The sequence below is a fragment of the Mya arenaria genome, chromosome 12, assembly GCF_026914265.1.
Source record: "Mya arenaria isolate MELC-2E11 chromosome 12, ASM2691426v1".
Lineage (NCBI taxonomy): Eukaryota > Metazoa > Mollusca > Bivalvia > Myida > Myidae > Mya > Mya arenaria.
In genome coordinates this window covers 68,244,514-68,264,585 of record NC_069133.1, presented here as the reverse complement: position 1 = coordinate 68,264,585, position 20,072 = coordinate 68,244,514, and the positions used below count along the sequence as shown (strand labels likewise).

The following is a 20,072-nucleotide window of genomic DNA, read 5'->3' as shown; positions in this document are numbered from 1 at the left end:
GTGGAGGTTTCCATAAGGGATGTGCTACCTTTAACATACAAAAAAACAACGAACCACAACTGATTTTGTTTCTGAACTTTAAAAGACCAGGGTTGGAGTTCTGTTATTCACGGGTTAGAAACCCCGGGTGGTATAAATGTCTACTGGCTTTCAGATACATGAGGTAATATACGCCAATCAATATCACCTTCTTTGCCAAGTCAGATCCAAAAAAAGAAGAGATTGCCTAATACAAATCCAAGTTTATCGCTCATATTATTGCTAGTTGAAAGTATAGAGCCTACAAGTCGGATATTGCACAGTCTCGTTAAAAGGTTATCCTTGCTTTAATTGTAAAGATATGGCATACACTTGAGAAGCCAGGAGCGATCTGGTTAAATAACTTAATAACGAATCGCAGTGGCCAGAAGCTGCCCAAAATACTGACCATTGGTGTACGAAAGAAAACAATGACAGATATACTAGATTAAATCGAACTGACGTTTCGTGAATTTATAGGACAAAAATAATGTTTTTCCCACCCAGATAAGTAGATCCAAATATTTGGCCATACTGAAAATCCTTATCTTGCCAATGGTCAAAATTAAAAAGTGTTACCGTATGTACAAAATGAATTAAAATACAGTTTTACTAAAGTCTGTACTTTGTTTAACTGAGGTGGGAGAAAAGGCATCTACATGGCCGCTCGTGTAAGATAGGTTCATCCGAGCCCTCGAGAGAGGTATAAATATTAGCTCTAAGCTCCTTAATCCTTACTTATCATGTATGTAATTTGTCTTTGCTTTATGTACTTATATAAAATAAATATTGTTTAAACCAATGCTCGTGCAGGGTAAACCTAGTTGCCGCAAAACACTCAACTCTCGGGTTGGGGTGAAACTACATTACTAGGGAGGATACTTATATATTTGGAATGCTGAAAATTCAACAGACAATCCTGGACAAGTCTCCGAAAAGGAAACATTGTTTGCTGATTTAGGGATTCGGTCAATATGACTTATATTAGACCGTTCAAAGATTTTCGCGCCAAAGCTTAACACCAGCCCAATTTATCCATTGTAGAAGTAAGCTTTAGGGGCTCGGATAACGAAAGCGAGGCCCGCCTATTCAGAGATACGACCCCAAGAAAGAGTGGTGGTAAGCAGGACGGCACTGGGTGCATTGTAACCACTGTCGGTATACTTAACTGATCACTTTCTGCCTTCGAAAGTTGTGTGCTATTATACGTCGGTTTCGTATTACATATGATTTGATATGATCCGTGTATATTTGAGCATTCACTCTGTTACCAAGGTTTCCACTCTGGTACCAAGGTTTCCACTCTGGTACCAAGGTTTCCACTCTATAACATACATCACGTCTTACTATTGAGACAATGTACAGAAATGTAGTTCATGCACCAACAGATTGGACTCTGAAAACTAACGTTGATTTCTGCTTGTTTGCTTTGCATGTACATGCAATTAAATACCTGTTCACATCACGAAATAATAATCATACTGTGATTCTTTGCGTATAGCGCGATATATTTATAATGTATACACATGTTTTAGCTTTACAGCAGCTTTTTAGGGTTCTTTATCAACCACTACCATTGAGTTCTTTACCAACCACTACCATTGAGTTCTTTACCAACCACTACCATTGGGTTCTTTACAAATCAATACAATTGGGTTCTTTACCAATCACTACCATTGGGTTCTTTACCAATCACTACCATTGGGTTCTTTACCAACCACTACCATTGGGTTCTTTACCAACCACTACAATTGAGTTCTTTACCAATCAATACCATTGAGTTCTTTACCAACTACTACCATTGGGTTCTTTACCAACCACTACAATTGAGTTCTTTACCAATCAATACCATTGAGTTCTTTACCAACTACTACCATTGGGTTCTTTACCAACCACTACCATTGGGTTCTTTACCAATCACTACCATTGGGTTCTTTATCAATCACTACCATTGGGTTCTTTACCAATCATTACCATCGGGTTCTTTACCAACCACGACCATTGGGTTCTTTACCAATCACTACCATTGGGTTCTTAACCTACCACTACCATTGGGTTCTTTACCAATCACTATCATTGGGTTCTTTACCAACCACTACCATTGGGTTCTTTACCAACCACTACCATTGAGTTCTTTACCAATCAATACCATTGAGTTCTTTACCAACCACTACCATTGGGTTCTTTACCAACCACTACCATTGGGTTCTTTACCAACCACTACCATTGGGTTCTTTACCAACCACTACCATTGGGTTCTTTACCAACCACTACCATTGGGTTCTTTACCAATCAACACCATTTGGTATCGTTTAACTTCACTAATCACTATAATTGACTTTCTTTACTTTGCCAATCATTATCACTAGTTTTCTTAACATAACCATTGGGTTTCCTTGCATTACAATCACTATCATTGGGTTTATGTACCAAACCGTCGGATTTCTTAGGAATCCCTATTTTGGATTTGTTTACTCTGCTAATCAGTTACATATGGTTTCTTCACTCTACCAATGCAATGACTTCCATCAGGTTTTTGTACTCTACCAGTCACTTCCAATAGTTTTCTTTACTTTACCAAGCAATACCATTTGGTCTCTTTACTTTACCAAGCAATACCATTTGGTTTCTTTACTTTACCAAGCAATACCATTTGGTTTCTTTACTTTACCTGCAATACCATTTGGTTTGTTTACTTTACCAAGCAATACCATTTGGTTTCTTTACTTTACCAAGCAATACCATTTGGTCTCTTTACTTTACCAAGCAATACCATTTGGTTTCTTTACATTACCAAGCAATACCATTTGGTTTCTTTACTTTACCTGCAATACCATTTGGTTTCTTTACTTTACCTGCAATACCATTTGGTTTCTTTACTTTACCAAGCAATACCATTTGGTTTCTTTACTTTACCAAGCAATACCATTTGGTCTCTTTACTTTACCAAGCAATACCATTTGGTTTCTTTACATTACCAAGCAATACCATTTGGTTTCTTTACTTTACCTGCAATACCATTTGGTTTCTTTACTTTACCTGCAATACCATTTGGTTTCTTTACTTTACCAAGCAATACCATTTGGTTTCTTTACTTTACCAAGCAATACCATTTGGTATTCTTTACTTTACCAAGCAATACCATTAGGTCTCTTTACTTTACCAAGCAATACCATTTGGTTTCTTTACTTTACCAAGCAATACCATTTGGTCTCTTTACTTTACCTGCAATACCATTTGGTCTCTTTACTTTACCAAGCAATACCATTTGGTTTTCTTTACTTTACCAAGCAATACCATTTGGTTTCTTTACTTTACCAAGCAATACCATTTGGTCTCTTTACTTTACCAAGCAATACCATTTGGTCTCTTTACTTTACCAAGCAATACCATTTGGTTTCTTTACTTTACCAAGCAATACCATTTCGTTTCTTTACTTTACCTGCAATACCATTTGGTCTCTTTACTTTACCAAGCAATACCATTTGGTTTCTTTACTTTACCAAGCAATACCATTTGGTCTCTTTACTTTACCAAGCAATACCATTTGGTTTCTTTACTTTACCTGCAATACCACTTGGTTTCTTTACTTTACCTGCAATACCATTTGGTTTCTCTACTTTACCAAGCAATACCATTTGGTCTCTCTACTTTACCAAGCAATACCATTTGGTCTCGCTACTTTACCAAGCAATACCATTTGGTCTCTTTACTTTACCAAGCAATACCATTTGGTTTCTTTACTTTACCAAGCAATACCATTTGTTTTCTTTACTTTACCTGCAATACCATTTGGTCTCTTTACTTTACCAAGCAATACCATTTGGTTTCTTTACTTTACCTGCAATACCATTTGGTTTCTTTACTTTACCTGCAATACCATTTGGTTTCTTTACTTTACCAAGCAATACCATTTGGTCTCTTTACTTTACCAAGCAATACCATTTGGTTTCTTTACTTTACCAAGCAATACCATTTGGTCCCTTTACCAAGCAATACCATTTGGTTTCTTTACTTTACCTGCAATACCATTTGGTTTCTTTACTTTACCAAGCAATACCATTTGGTTTCTTTACTTTACCAAGCAATACCATTTGGTATTCTTTACTTTACCAAGCAATACCATTTGGTTTCTTTACTTTACCAAGCAATACCATTTGGTTTCTTTACTTTACCAAGCAATACCATTTGGTCTCTTTCCTTTACCAAGCAATACCATTTGGTCCCTTTACCAAGCAATACCATTTGGTCTCTTTACTTTACCAAGCAATACCATTTGGTCTCTTTACTTTACCAAGCAATACCATTTGGTCTCTTAACTTTACCAAGCAATACCATTTGGTTTCTTTACTTTACCAAGCAATACCATTTGGTCTCTTTACTTTACCAAGCAATACCATTTGGTCTCTTTACTTTACCAAGCAATACCATTTGGTCTCTTTACTTTACCAAGCAATACCATTTGGTTTCTTTACTTTACCTGCAATACCATTTGGTTTCTTTACTTTACCAAGCAATACCATTTGGTTTCTTTACTTTACCAAGCAATACCATTTGGTCTCTTTACTTTACCAAGCAATACCATTTGGTCTCTTTACTTTACCAAGCAATACCATTTGGTCTCTCTACTTTACCAAGCAATACCATTTGGTTTCTTTACTTTACCTGCAATACCATTTGGTTTCTTTACTTTACCTGCAATACCATTTGGTTTCTTTACTTTACCAAGCAATACCATTTGTTTTTTTTACTTTACCAAGCAATACCATTTCGTTTCTTTACTTTACCAAGCAATACCATTTGGTTTCTTTACTTAACCAAGCAATACCATTTCGTTTCTTTACTTTACCAAGCAATACCATTTGGTTTCTTTACTTTACCAAGCAATACCATTTGGTTTGTTTACTTTACCAAGCAATACCATTTGGTTTCTTTACTTTACCAAGCAATACCATTTGGTCTCTTTACTTTACCAAGCAATACCATTTGGTTTCTTTACATTACCAAGCAATACCATTTGGTTTCTTTACTTTACCTGCAATACCATTTGGTTTCTTTACTTTACCTGCAATACCATTTGGTTTCTTTACTTTACCAAGCAATACCATTTGGTTTCTTTACTTTACCAAGCAATACCATTTGGTCTCTTTACTTTACCAAGCAATACCATTTGGTTTCTTGACATTACCAAGCAATACCATTTGGTTTCTTTACTTTACCAAGCAATACCATTTGGTTTCTTTACTTTACCAAGCAATACCATTTGGTCTCTTTACTTTACCAAGCAATACCATTTGGTTTCTTTACATTACCAAGCAATACCATTTGGTTTCTTTACTTTACCTGCAATACCATTTGGTTTCTTTACTTTACCTGCAATACCATTTGGTTTCTTTACTTTACCAAGCAATACCATTTGGTTTCTTTACTTTACCAAGCAATACCATTTGGTATTCTTTACTTTACCAAGCAATACCATTAGGTCTCTTTACTTTACCAAGCAATACCATTTGGTTTCTTTACTTTACCAAGCAATACCATTTGGTCTCTTTACTTTACCTGCAATACCATTTGGTCTCTTTACTTTACCAAGCAATACCATTTGGTTTTCTTTACTTTACCAAGCAATACCATTTGGTTTCTTTACTTTACCAAGCAATACCATTTGGTCTCTTTACTTTACCAACTAATACCATTTGGTTTCTTTACTTTACCAAGCAATACCATTTGGTTTCTTTACTTTACCAAGCAATACCATTTCGTTTCTTTACTTTACCTGCAATACCATTTGGTCTCTTTACTTTACCAAGCAATACCATTTGGTTTCTTTACTTTACCAAGCAATACCATTTGGTCTCTTTACTTTACCAAGCAATACCATTTGGTTTCTTTACTTTACCTGCAATACCACTTGGTTTCTTTACTTTACCTGCAATACCATTTGGTTTCTTTACTTTACCAAGCAATACCATTTGGTCTCTTTACTTTACCAAGCAATACCATTTGGTCTCTTTACTTTACCAAGCAATACCATTTGGTTTCTTTACTTTACCAAGCAATACCATTTGTTTTCTTTACTTTACCTGCAATACCATTTGGTCTCTTTACTTTACCAAGCAATACCATTTGGTTTCTTTACTTTACCTGCAATACCATTTGGTTTCTTTACTTTACCTGCAATACCATTTGGTTTCTTTACTTTACCAAGCAATACCATTTGGTCTCTTTACTTTACCAAGCAATACCATTTGGTTTCTTTACTTTACCAAGCAATACCATTTGGTCCCTTTACCAAGCAATACCATTTGGTTTCTTTACTTTACCTGCAATACCATTTGGTTTCTTTACTTTACCAAGCAATACCATTTGGTTTCTTTACTTTACCAAGCAATACCATTTGGTATTCTTTACTTTACCAAGCAATACCATTTGGTTTCTTTACTTTACCAAGCAATACCATTTGGTTTCTTTACTTTACCAAGCAATACCATTTGGTCTCTTTACTTTACCAAGCAATACCATTTGGTCCCTTTACCAAGCAATACCATTTGGTCTCTTTACTTTACCAAGCAATACCATTTGGTCTCTTTACTTTACCAAGCAATACCATTTGGTCTCTTTACTTTACCAAGCAATACCATTTGGTTTCTTTACTTTACCAAGCAATACCATTTGGTCTCTTTACTTTACCAAGCAATACCATTTGGTCTCTTTACTTTACCAAGCAATACCATTTGGTCTCTTTACTTTACCAAGCAATACCATTTGGTTTTCTTTACTTTACCAAGCAATACCATTTGGTTTCTTTACTTTACCAAGCAATACCATTTGGTCTCTTTACTTTACCAAGCAATACCATTTGGTTTCTTTACTTTACCAAGCAATACCATTTGGTTTCTTTACTTTACCTGCAATACCATTTGGTTTCTTTACTTTACCTGCAATACCATTTGGTTTCTTTACTTTACCAAGCAATACCATTTGGTTTCTTTACTTTACCAAGCAATACCATTTGGTTTCTTTACTTTACCAAGCAATACCATTTGGTTTCTTTACTTTACCTGCAATACCATTTGGTTTCTTTACTTTACCAAGCAATACCATTTGGTTTCTTTACCAAGCAATACCATTTGGTTTCTTTACCAAGCAATACCATTTGGTTTCTTTACTTTACCTGCAATACCATTTGGTTTCTTTACATTACCAAGCAATACCATTTGGTCTCTTTACTTTACCAAGCAATACCATTTGGTTTTCTTCACTTTACCAAGCAATACCATTTGGTCTCTTTACTTTACCAAGCAATACCATTTGGTCTCTTTACTTTACCAAGCAATACCATTTGGTCTCTTTACTTTACCAAGCAATACCATTTGGTTTCTTTACATTACCAAGCAATACCATTTGGTCTCTTTACTTTACCAAGCAATACCATTTGGTCTCTTTACTTTACCAAGCAATACCATTTGGTTTCTTTACTTTACCTGCAATACCATTTGGTTTCTTTACTTTACCAAGCAATACCATTTGGTTTCTTTACCAAGCAATACCATTTGGTTTCTTTACCAAGCAATACCATTTGGTTTCTTTACTTTACCTGCAATACCATTTGGTTTCTTTACATTACCAAGCAATACCATTTGGTCTCTTTACTTTACCAAGCAATACCATTTGGTTTTCTTTACTTTACCAAGCAATACCATTTGGTCTCTTTACTTTACCAAGCAATACCATTTGGTCTCTTTACTTTACCAAGCAATACCATTTGGTCTCTTTACTTTACCAAGCAATACCATTTGGTTTCTTTACATTACCAAGCAATACCATTTGGTCTCTTTACTTTACCAAGCAATACCATTTGGTCTCTTTACTTTACCAAGCAATACCATTTGGTTTTCTTTACTTTACCAAGCAATACCATTATGTGTCGTTTAGTTTCAACCGTCTTTCTAAGAACTTACATATTATAAACTTTAACCTGCCAATTCCACGTCAGTAGACACAGATGCAAGCCCGACATATACGTATAGATACTATACACGGAAGTTAAGTTTGAAAGTCGCTTGCGAAATTCCGCTATAAACTTGCACGTGTTGGCTCGCTGATAATCTTATACATGACACTCCACGGGTCATTCTGGGAGTGTACAATTAACACATACCTAGATGACGTAGTGTACACGTACCCATGTTTCCCCAACAGGCAATGCTGCGCAATATCTCAGCCTCTCAATTCTTTCGTTCTATATTACTTCAACAAACCACGACCGTGTTATTTTACCATTAAATGAACCATTTTCTATTTTCAGCCGAATACGAGAGGATTCGTGACTCCGGAAGGTAAGAATTTCTTATGTTTTTTATGAATATTTAATATTTGATTGATAGGTTTCAACTATTTTTAGAGAATCAAGACCATCATTTTCATTTTAACCTTTAACATAAAATTACAGACATATACACGGATTTTGCGAACTTAACAAATGTACTTATAAATATTGCACTGTATCACTAAATGCGATAAATGGACATTATGTCTAGTGTACTTAACGTCAATGACTGAAAGTTTGTTGCATTGAAATATAATGCAAATACATCCATTGTTAAACATTGATTCACCATATTTCCCGTATAAAGCCGACGGCCGGGCTACGGTAGGTCCCGTACAACCATCGTTACGAACAGGTATCTACATGCACGCGTGCTTCATTTGGCGGTTGGATGTACGGGAGATCACTTAAAGGGACTCTCGTGCGAATCAGGTTCAGATCTTGCGGGTGTGATGCGAACACAGACTGCTTACAACAATGCTCAAACATCATTGGATTTATAACAAAAGAGTTTTGTTCAGAAGTATTTGAAAAAAATGCTATGCCTTTATTTGACGAATCCCGCTATTTAACACTATACATATTGAATGGCATAATTTTTCTGTCAGTTGTTGTTTGGTGTTTATTACAGAACAAGAAGGAAATAATTTTAAGATCTGAACAGAATTTTAGAAAATGTCGCCAGTGTAAAATCTGTGAGAGAGTCCCTTTAATTGTCTCTATGTTTACGGCAAGTTTGGAGTGTAGTTTCCAGCATTTAGCATGAGCATTTAAAGCTTGGTCATGTCTGTTATACGTGCGACAAGAGCGCCAAAAGCGGATGTCAACGCCCGTCCGTTTTCTCAGTCAATTAATATACGTAACTAGATATTTATATAAGCCACGGTTATGACCATTGCTGCACATCATGCGTATTGTGTTGAAGTTAAGGCAAAACTTATCATTGTTACCTCGGCGATTACGCCTCCGACGACTACATCAATGTTATGACAATATCCGTATATTGAGTTTTCCCTTGAGTAAGAGACACCTTCCGATATTAAAGTCAAATGGAGAAACTCTCCACTATAACGATCAAATGGAGACATCCCCCACTATAACGGTCAAATGGAGACATCCCCCACTATTACGGTCAAATGGAGACATCCCCCACTATTACGGTCAAATGGAGACATCCCCCACTATTACAGTCAAATGGAGACATCCCCCACTATTACGGTCAAATGGAGACATCCCCCAATATTACGGTCAAATGGAGACATCCTACACTATAACAGTCAAATGGAGACATCCCCCACTATTACGGTCAAATGGAGACATCCCCCAATATTACGGTCAAATGGAGACATCCCCCACTATTACAGTCAAATGGAGACATCCTACACTATTACAGTCAAATGGAGACATCCCCCAATATTACAGTCAAATGGAGACATCCTACACTATTACGGTCAAATGGAGACATCCCACACTATTACAGTCAAATGGAGACATCCTACACTATTACAGTCAAATGGAGACATCCTCCACTATAACGGTCAAATGGAGACACCCTGCACACTTTCAGTCAAATGGGGCCACCCTCCACTATAACAGTCAAATTGAGACACCCTACGCTATAACAGTCAAATGGAGACATCCTGCACACTTTCAGTCAAATGGGGCCACCCTCCACTATAACAGTCAAATTGAGACACCCTACGCTATTACAGTCAAATGGAGACACCCTCGACTATTACAATCAAATGAAAAAACTCTCCACTATTACGGTCAAATGGAGACACTCTCCACTATTACGGTCAAATGGAGACGCCCTCCACTATTACAATCAAACGGAGACACCCTCCACTATTACAATCAAATGGAGCCACCCTCTACTATTACAATCAAATGGAGACACCCTCCACTATTACAATCAAATGGAGACAAACTCCACTATTACAATCAAATGGAGACACTCTACGCTATTACGGTCAAATGGAGACGCCCTCCACTATTACGGTCAAATGGAGACGCTCTCCACTATTACAATCAAATGGAGACACCCTCCACCTTTACGGTCAAATGGAGACAGCCTCCACTATTACGGTCAAATGGAGACACCCTCCACTATTACAATCAAATGGAGCCACCCTCCACTATTACGGTCAAATGGAGACACCCTCCGCTGTTACGGTCAAATGGAGCCATCCTCCACTATTACAATCATATGGAGCCACCCTCAACTATTAAAGTCAAATGCAGAAAAACTCCATTATTACAGTGAAGTGGAGACACCTTCCACTATTACAGTGAAGTGGAGACACCCTCCACTACTACTGTCAAATGGAGACACTCTCCACTATTACAATCAAATGGAGACACCCTCCACTATTACTGTCAAATGGAGACACCCTCCACTATTACTGTCAGATGGAGACACCCTCCACAACTATTACTGTCAAATGGAGACACCCTCCACTTTTACGATCAAATGGAGACATCCTCCACTATTACAGTCAAACGGAGACACCCTCCACTATTACAATCAAATGGAGACACCCTCCACTATTACTGTCAAATGGAGACACCCTCCACTATTACAGTCAAACGGAGACACCCTCCACTATTACAATCAAATGGAGACACCCTCCACTATTACAATCAAATGGAGACACCCTCCACTATTACTGTCAAATGGAGACACCCTCCACTATTACAATCAAATGGAGCCACCCTCCACTATTACGGTCAAATGGAGACACCCTCCGCTATTACAATCAAATGGAGACACCCTCCACTATTACTGTCAAATGGAGACACCCTCCACTATTACAATCAAATGGAGCCACCCTCCACTATTACGGTCAGATGGAGCCACCCTCCACTATTACAATCAAACAGAGACACCCTCCACTATTACAATCAAATGGAGACACCCTCCACTATTACAATCAAAATGGAGCCACCCTCCACTATTACAATCAAATGGAGACACCCTCCACTATTACTGTCAAATGGAGACACCCTCCACTATTACAATCAAATGGAGCCACCCTCCACTACTACAATCAAATGGAGCCACCCTCCACTATTACAGTCAAATGGAGACACCCTCCACTAGTACAGTCAAACGGGGACACCCTCCACTATTACAATCAAAATGGAGCCACCCTCCACTATTACAATCAAATGGAGACACCCTCCACTATTACTGTCAAATGGAGACACCCTCCACTATTACAATCAAATGGAGACACCCTCCACTATTACTGTCAAACGGAGACATCCTCCACTATTACTGTCAAATGGAGACACCCTCCACTATTACAATCAAATGGAGCCACCCTCCACTACTACAATCAAATGGAGACACTCTCCACTATTACAATCAAATGGGGACACTCTCCACTATTACAATCAAATGGAGACACCCTCCACTAGTACAGTCAAACGGAGACACTCTCCACTATTACAATCAAATGGAGCCACCCTCCACTATTACAATCAAATGGAGACACCCTCCACTATTACTGTCAAATGGGGACACCATCCACTATTACAATCAAGCGGAGACACCCTCCACTATTACAATCAAATGGGGACACCATCCACTATTACAATCAAGCGGAGACACCCTCCACTATTACAATCAAATGGAGACACTCTCCACTATTACAATCAAATGGAGACACTCTCCACTATTACAATCAAATGGAGACACCCTCCACTATTACAATCAAATGGAGACACTCTCCACTATTACAATCAAATGGAGACACCCTCCACTATTACAATCAAATGGAGACACCCTCCACTATTACAATCAAATGGGGACACCATCCACTATTACAATCAAGCGGAGACACCCTCCACTAGTACAGTCAAACGGAGACACTCTCCACTATTACAATCAAATGGAGACACCCTCCACTATAACAATCAAATGGAGCCACCCTCCACTATTACAATCAAATGACGCCACCCTCCACTATAACAATCAAATGGAGACACTCTACACTTTTACTGTCAAATGGAGACACCCTCCACTGTTATTGTCAAACGGAGACACCCTCCACTATTGCGGTCAAACGAACACACGTTCTACTATTACTGTCAAACGGAGACACCCTCCACTATTACTGTCAAACGGAGACATCCTCCACTATTACAATCAAATGGAGCCACCCTCCACTATTACAATCAAATGGAGACACTCTCCACTATTACAATCAAATGGAGACACCATCCACTATTACAATCAAATGGAGACACCCTCCACTATTACAATCAAATGGAGACACCCTCCACTATTACAATCAAATGGAGCCATCCTCCACTATAACAATCAAATGGAGACACCCTACACTATTACTGTCAAATGGACACACCCGCCACTTTTACTGTCAAATGGAGACACCCTCCACTATTATTGTCAAACGGAGTCACCCTCCACTATTACTGTGAAACGGAGTCACCCTCCACTATTACAGTCAAACGGAGTCACCCTCCACTATTACTGTCAAACGGAGTCACCCTCCACTATTACTGTCAAACGGAGTCACCCTCCACTATTACGGTCAAACGGAGACACCCTCCCCTATTGCGGTCAAACGGAGACACCCTCCACTATTACTGTCAAACGGAGTCACCCTCCACTATTACTGTCAAACGGAGTCACCCTCCGCTATTACGGTCAAACGGAGACACCCTCCACTATTGCGGTCAAACGGAGACACCCTCCACTAATACTGTCAAACGGAGGCACCCTCCACTATTACTGTCAAACGGAGACACCCTCCACTATTACTGTCAAACGAGTACACCCTCCACTATTACAGTCAAATCGAGACACCCTTTACAGTCAAACGGAGACACCCTCCACTATAACAGTCAAGCGGAGACACCCTCCACTAGTACAGTCAAACGGAGACACTCTCCACTATTACAATCAAATGGAGCCACCCATCACTATAACAATCAAATGGAGCCACCCTCCACTATTACAATCAAACGGAGCCACCCCCCACTATTACAATCAAATGGAGACACCCTCCACTATTACTGTCAAACGGAGACACCCTCCACTTTTACAATCAAACGGAGACACCCTCCACTATTACAATCAAAAGGAGACCCACTCCACTATTACAATCAAATGAAGCCACCCTCCACTATTACAATCAAACGGAGCCACCCTCCACTATTACAATCAAATGGAGCCACCCTCCACTATTACAATCAAACGGAGACACCCTCCACTATTACAGTCAAACGGAGACACCCTCCACTATTACAATCAAACAAAGCCACCCTCCACTACTACTGTCAAATGGAGACACCCTCCACTATTACAATCAAACGGAGACACCCTCCACTATTACTGTCAAACGGAGACACCCTCCACTTCTACAGTCAAACAGAGACACCCTACACTATTACAGTCAAACGGAGACACCCTACACTATTACAGTCAAACGGAGACACCCTCCACTATTACAGTCAAATGGAGACACCCTACACTATTACAGTCAAACGGAGACACCCTCCACTATTACAGTCAAATGGAGACACCCTCCACTATTACAGTCAAACGGAGACACCCTACACTATTACAGTCAAACGGAGACACCCTCCACTTCTACAGTCAAACAGAGACACCCTCCACTATTACAGTCAAATGGAGACACCCTACACTATTACAGTCAAACGGAGACACCCTACACTATTACAGTCAAACGGAGACACCCTCCACTATTACAGTCAAATGGAGACACCCTACACTATTACAGTCAAACGGAGACACCCTCCACTATTACAGTCAAATGGAGACACCCTCCACTATTACAGTCAAACGGAGACACCCTACACTATTACAGTCAAACGGAGACACCCTCCACTTCTACAGTCAAACAGAGACACCCTACACTATTACAGTCAAATGGAGACACCCTACACTATTACAGTCAAACGGAGACACCCTCCACTATTACAGTCAAATGGAGACACCCTACACTATTACGGTCAAACGGAGACACCCTACACTGTTGTCTCAACAATTTTAGAGTCAACTTGAATTTATCTGCTGCCAATGACGAAGCTTTGTCAATAATGACGGGATCTTAGTGCACGACAACTGTGGAATTCAGCTTGTATGATATCCGCTTCTATAACAGTTTGTTTGGAGGGGAGGGGGGGGGGGGCAACAATACACATACATATATCATTTTTTTGACACATTAATATATCACCCTGCATTCTGCATTTCAAGCGCACGTTTATTATTTCTCGGCTTGTGGGTGCAGTAATTCATACGCAGTCACTGTGGCTGTAAAAATATACCCATTACAGGAATATAAAGCATTTGTTAAAGCCAAGATTATCGCAGCTGCACGAATGTAAACAAGTGCATACGTGTGAGTTGACGACAAAGAAGTTGTCCACGAGAGCTACGGTGGTGAATCAGTTGTATAGTTTCACTGTTGAGAGATTGCCCCGGACATAGAGCAGGAATGCTTGCATAGTTTCACTGCATTCGGAACTCCTCGGCCATTTTTTTCAAAAACAACCTCGGATGTATGCAGGTATATCAGTTGAAGTAGTTCGTAAAATTTTGAATTATATCATGAATTAAATGTAGTGTGTTAGAGTTGTATTTATTGATATAAGTTTAAATTGATTGCCATTGAATTGTATTATTGCAAACATAATTAAATAGCACAAGAGTAAAGTCACAAAGTTTAACTGCTAAATAAAATTACTACGCGATCTACTTGCAGCGGACTTAAACGTACCACTTTTTTAGTATCTAAACCGTCTAAATACATCCGAGGTTGTTTTTGAAAAAAATGGCCGAGGAGTTCCGAATGAGTTTCACTGGTGAGAGATTGCCCCGGACATAGAGCAGGAATGCTTGCCTTATAAGAAAAATAAGAAATCAATTAAGATCTGCCTCGAATTGCTGTTAACCATGTATAAGATAATTATTGACATTAAAACCAGACGTATGAGCGTATGACTCATTCCTCAGTCACGTGATTTTTATCAAGCCTCAGTTCCAGGGTTGGTATTTGGAACAACGCTTTCCAGTTGTTCACTTGTTAGATATAGATCTCACCTTGAGTTGAGTTTTTTTAAAATTTAAAATTCTCCACGTGAAACAGGAATCGGCAAGATAGCATGGGAGGCCAACGCGCCTTATTGGTTTGAGGACAGCACGTCTAGTGGGCTTGAACGCATCATACACATTTAACAAGTATAACATTGAACACTTAGACATGCACTTACAAATTCTTCAAAAACATTTGCATTCTCTACTCTCTATGAGGTTATATTATAAAAGAGACAGCCCTATATATGAGGACTGGAGCTCCATTCATTATTCTACAGACATGCTGTGTCTGATGCCTCAACATTGTATATGAATACTGGAGCTCCATTCATTATTCTACAGACATGCTGTGTCTGATGCCTCAACATTGTATGTGAATATTGGAGCTTCATTCATTGTTCTACAGACATGCTGTGTCTGATGCCTCAACATTGTATATGAATATTGGAGCTTCATTCATTGTTCTACAGACATGCTATGTCTGATGCCTCAACATTGTATGTGAATATTGGAGCTCCATTCATTGTTCTACAGACATGCTGTGTCTGATGCCTCAACATTGTATGTGAATATTGGAGCTTCATTCATTGTTCTACAGACATGCTGTGTCTGATGCCTCAACATTGTATATGAATACTGGAGCTCCATTCATTGTTCTACAGACATGCTATGTCTGATGCCTCAACATTGTATATGAATACTGGAGCTCCATTCATTGTTCTACAGACATGCTGTGTCTGATGCCTCAACATTGTATGTGAATATTGGAGCTCCATTCATTGTTCTACAGACATGCTGTGTCTGATGCCTCAACATTGTATGTGAATATTGGAGCTTCATTCATTGTTCTACAGACATGCTATGTCTGATGCCTCAACATTGTATATGAATATTGGAGCTCCATTCATTGTTCTACAGACATGCTGTGTCTGATGCCTCAACATTGTATATGAATACTGGAGCTCCATTCATTGTTCTACAGACATGCTGTGTCTGATGCCTCAACATTGTATGTGAATACTGGAGCTCCATTCATTGTTCTACAGACATGCTGTGTCTGATGCCTCAACATTGTATATGAATACTGGAGCTCCATTCATTGTTCTACAGACATGCTGTGTCTGATGCCTCAACATTGTATATGAATATTGGAGCTCCATTCATTGTTCTACAGACATGCTGTGTCTGATGCCTCAACATTGTATATGAATATTGGAGCTCCATTCATTGTTCTACAGACATGCTGTGTCTGATGCCTCAACATTGTATATGAATATTGGAGCTCCATTCATTGTTCTACAGACATGCTGTGTCTGATGCCTCAACATTGTATATGAATACTGGAGCTCCATTCATTGTTCTACAGACATGCTGTGTCTGATGCCTCAACATTGTATATGAATATTGGAGCTCCATTCATTGTTCTACAGACATGCTGTGTCTGATGCCTCAACATTGTATATGAATATTGGAGCTCCATTCATTGTTCTACAGACATGCTGTGTCTGATGCCTCAACATTGTATATGAATATTGGAGCTCCATTCATTGTTCTACAGACATGCTGTGTCTGATGCCTCAACATTGTATATGAATACTGGAGCTCCATTCATTGTTCTACAGACATGCTGTGTCTGAGCCTCAACATTGTATATGAATATTGGAGCTCCATTCATTGTTCTACAGACATGCTGTGTCTGATGCCTCAACATTGTATATGAATACTGGAGCTCCATTCATTGTTCTACAGACATGCTGTGTCTGAGCCTCAACATTGTATGTGAATATTGGAGCTCCATTCATTGTTCTACAGACATGCTATGTCTGATGCCTCAACATTGTATGTGAATATTGGAGCTCCATTCATTGTTCTACAGACATGCTATGTCTGATGCCTCAACATTGTATGTGAATATTGGAGCTTCATTCATTGTTCTACAGACATGCTGTGTCTGATGCCTCAACATTGTATGTGAATATTGGAGCTCCATTCATTGTTCTACAGACATGCTGTGTCTGAGCCTCAACATTGTATGTGAATATTGGAGCTCCATTCATTGTTCTACAGACATGCTGTGTCTGATGCCTCAACATTGTATGTGAATATTGGAGCTCCATTCATTGTTCTACAGACATGCTGTGTCTGAGCCTCAACATTGTATATGAATATTGGAGCTCCATTCATTGTTCTACAGACATGCTATGTCTGATGCCTCAACATTGTATATGAATATTGGAGCTCCATTCATTGTTCTACAGACATGCTGTGTCTGATGCCTCAACATTGTATGTGAATATTGGAGCTTCATTCATTGTTCTACAGACATGCTATGTCTGATGCCTCAACATTGTATGTGAATATTGGAGCTCCATTCATTGTTCTACAGACATGCTGTGTCTTAGCCTCAACATTGTATATGAATATTGGAGCTCCATTCATTGTTCTACAGACATGCTATGTCTGATGCCTCAACATTGTATATGAATATTGGAGCTCCATTCATTGTTCTACAGACATGCTGTGTCTGATGCCTCAACATTGTATGTGAATATTGGAGCTTCATTCATTGTTCTACAGACATGCTATGTCTGATGCCTCAACATTGTATATGAATATTGGAGCTTTATTCATTGTTCTACAGACATGCTGTGTCTGATGCCTCAACATTGTATGTGAATATTGGAGCTTCATTCATTGTTCTACAGACATGCTGTGTCTGATGCCTCAACATTGTATGTGAATATTGGAGCTCCATTCATTGTTCTACAGACATGCTATGTCTGATGCCTCAACATTGTATGTGAATATTGGAGCTCCATTCATTTTTCTACAGACATGCTATGTCTGATGCCTCAACATTGTATGTGAATATTGGAGCTCCATTCATTGTTCTACAGACATGCTGTGTCTGATGCCTCAACATTGTATGTGAATATTGGAGCTTCATTCATTGTTCTACAGACATGCTGTGTCTGATGCCTCAACATTGTATGTGAATATTGGAGCTCCATTCATTGTTCTACAGACATGCTGTGTCTGATGCCTCAACATTGTATGTGAATATTGGAGCTCCATTCATTGTTCTACAGACATGCTGTGTCTGAGCCTCAACATTGTATGTGAATATTGGAGCTTCATTCATTGTTCTACAGACATGCTGTGTCTGATGCCTCAACATTGTATATGAATATTGGAGCTCCATTCATTGTTCTACAGACATGCTATGTCTGATGCCTCAACATTGTATGTGAATATTGGAGCTCCATTCATTGTTCTACAGACATGCTATGTCTGATGCCTCAACATTGTATGTGAATATTGGAGCTCCATTCATTGTTCTACAGACATGCTATGTCTGATGCCTCAACATTGTATGTGAATATTGGAGCTCCATTCATTGTTCTACAGACATGCTGTGTCTGATGCCTCAACATTGTATGTGAATATTGGAGCTCCATTCATTGTTCTACAGACATGCTGTGTCTGAGCCTCAACATTGTATATGAATATTGGAGCTCCATTCATTGTTCTACAGACATGCTATGTCTGATGCCTCAACATTGTATATGAATATTGGAGCTCCATTCATTGTTCTACAGACATGCTGTGTCTGATGCCTCAACATTGTATGTGAATATTGGAGCTCCATTCATTGTTCTACAGACATGCTATGTCTGATGCCTCAACATTGTATGTGAATATTGGAGCTCCATTCATTGTTCTACAGACATGCTATGTCTGATGCCTCAACATTGTATGTGAATATTGGAGCTCCATTCATTGTTCTACAGACATGCTGTGTCTGATGCCTCAACATTGTATGTGAATATTGGAGCTTCATTCATTGTTCTACAGACATGCTATGTCTGATGCCTCAACATTGTATGTGAATATTGGAGCTTCATTCATTGTTCTACAGACATGCTGTGTCTGATGCCTCAACATTGTATGTGAATATTGGAGCTCCATTCATTGTTCTACAGACATGCTGTGTCTGATGCCTCAACATTGTATGTGAATATTGGAGCTCCATTCATTGTTCTACAGACATGCTGTGTCTGATGCCTCAACATTGTATGTGAATATTGGAGCTCCATTCATTGTTCTACAGACATGCTGTGTCTGAGCCTCAACATTGTATGTGAATATTGGAGCTCCATTCATTGTTCTACAGACATGCTGTGTCTGAGCCTCAACATTGTATATGAATATTGGAGCTCCATTCATTGTTCTACAGACATGCTGTGTCTGATGCCTCAACATTGTATGTGAATATTGGAGCTTCATTCATTGTTCTACAGACATGCTGTGTCTGAGCCTCAACATTGTATATGAATATTGGAGCTCCATTCATTGTTCTACAGACATGCTGTGTCTGATGCCTCAACATTGTATGTGAATATTGGAGCTCCATTCATTGTTCTACAGACATGCTATGTCTGATGCCTCAACATTGTATGTGAATATTGGAGCTTCATTCATTGTTCTACAGACATGCTATGTCTGATGCCTCAACATTGTATGTGAATATTGGAGCTCCATTCATTGTTCTACAGACATGCTGTGTCTGATGCCTCAACATTGTATGTGAATATTGGAGCTCCATTCATTGTTCTACAGACATGCTGTGTCTGA

General features: G+C 38.9%; 2 protein-coding genes across 7 annotated transcripts in view; one reads left to right on the top strand and one right to left on the bottom strand.

Moving 5' to 3' along the window:
- LOC128212373 (nucleolar protein 16-like) overlaps positions 1-20,072 on the bottom strand; it is a 45,608-nt gene that overhangs the window by 7,342 nt on the left and 18,194 nt on the right. The gene's annotated exons all lie outside the window — the stretch shown is intronic.
- Positions 1-20,072, top strand: part of LOC128212372 (testicular haploid expressed gene protein-like) — a 34,741-nt gene that overhangs the window by 3,810 nt on the left and 10,859 nt on the right. For 2 of the 6 annotated variants that reach the window (XM_052917804.1, XM_052917802.1), the window contains exons 2-4: positions 1,063-1,137; positions 8,327-8,357; positions 8,655-8,702. In XM_052917804.1, the coding sequence (XP_052773764.1) occupies positions 1,063-1,137; positions 8,327-8,357; positions 8,655-8,702 (154 nt within the window). The remainder of the gene's footprint in view (positions 1-1,062; positions 1,138-8,326; positions 8,358-8,654; positions 8,703-20,072) is intronic. The other 4 variants (XM_052917803.1, XM_052917807.1, XM_052917805.1 and 1 more) reach the window with 3 other exon arrangements.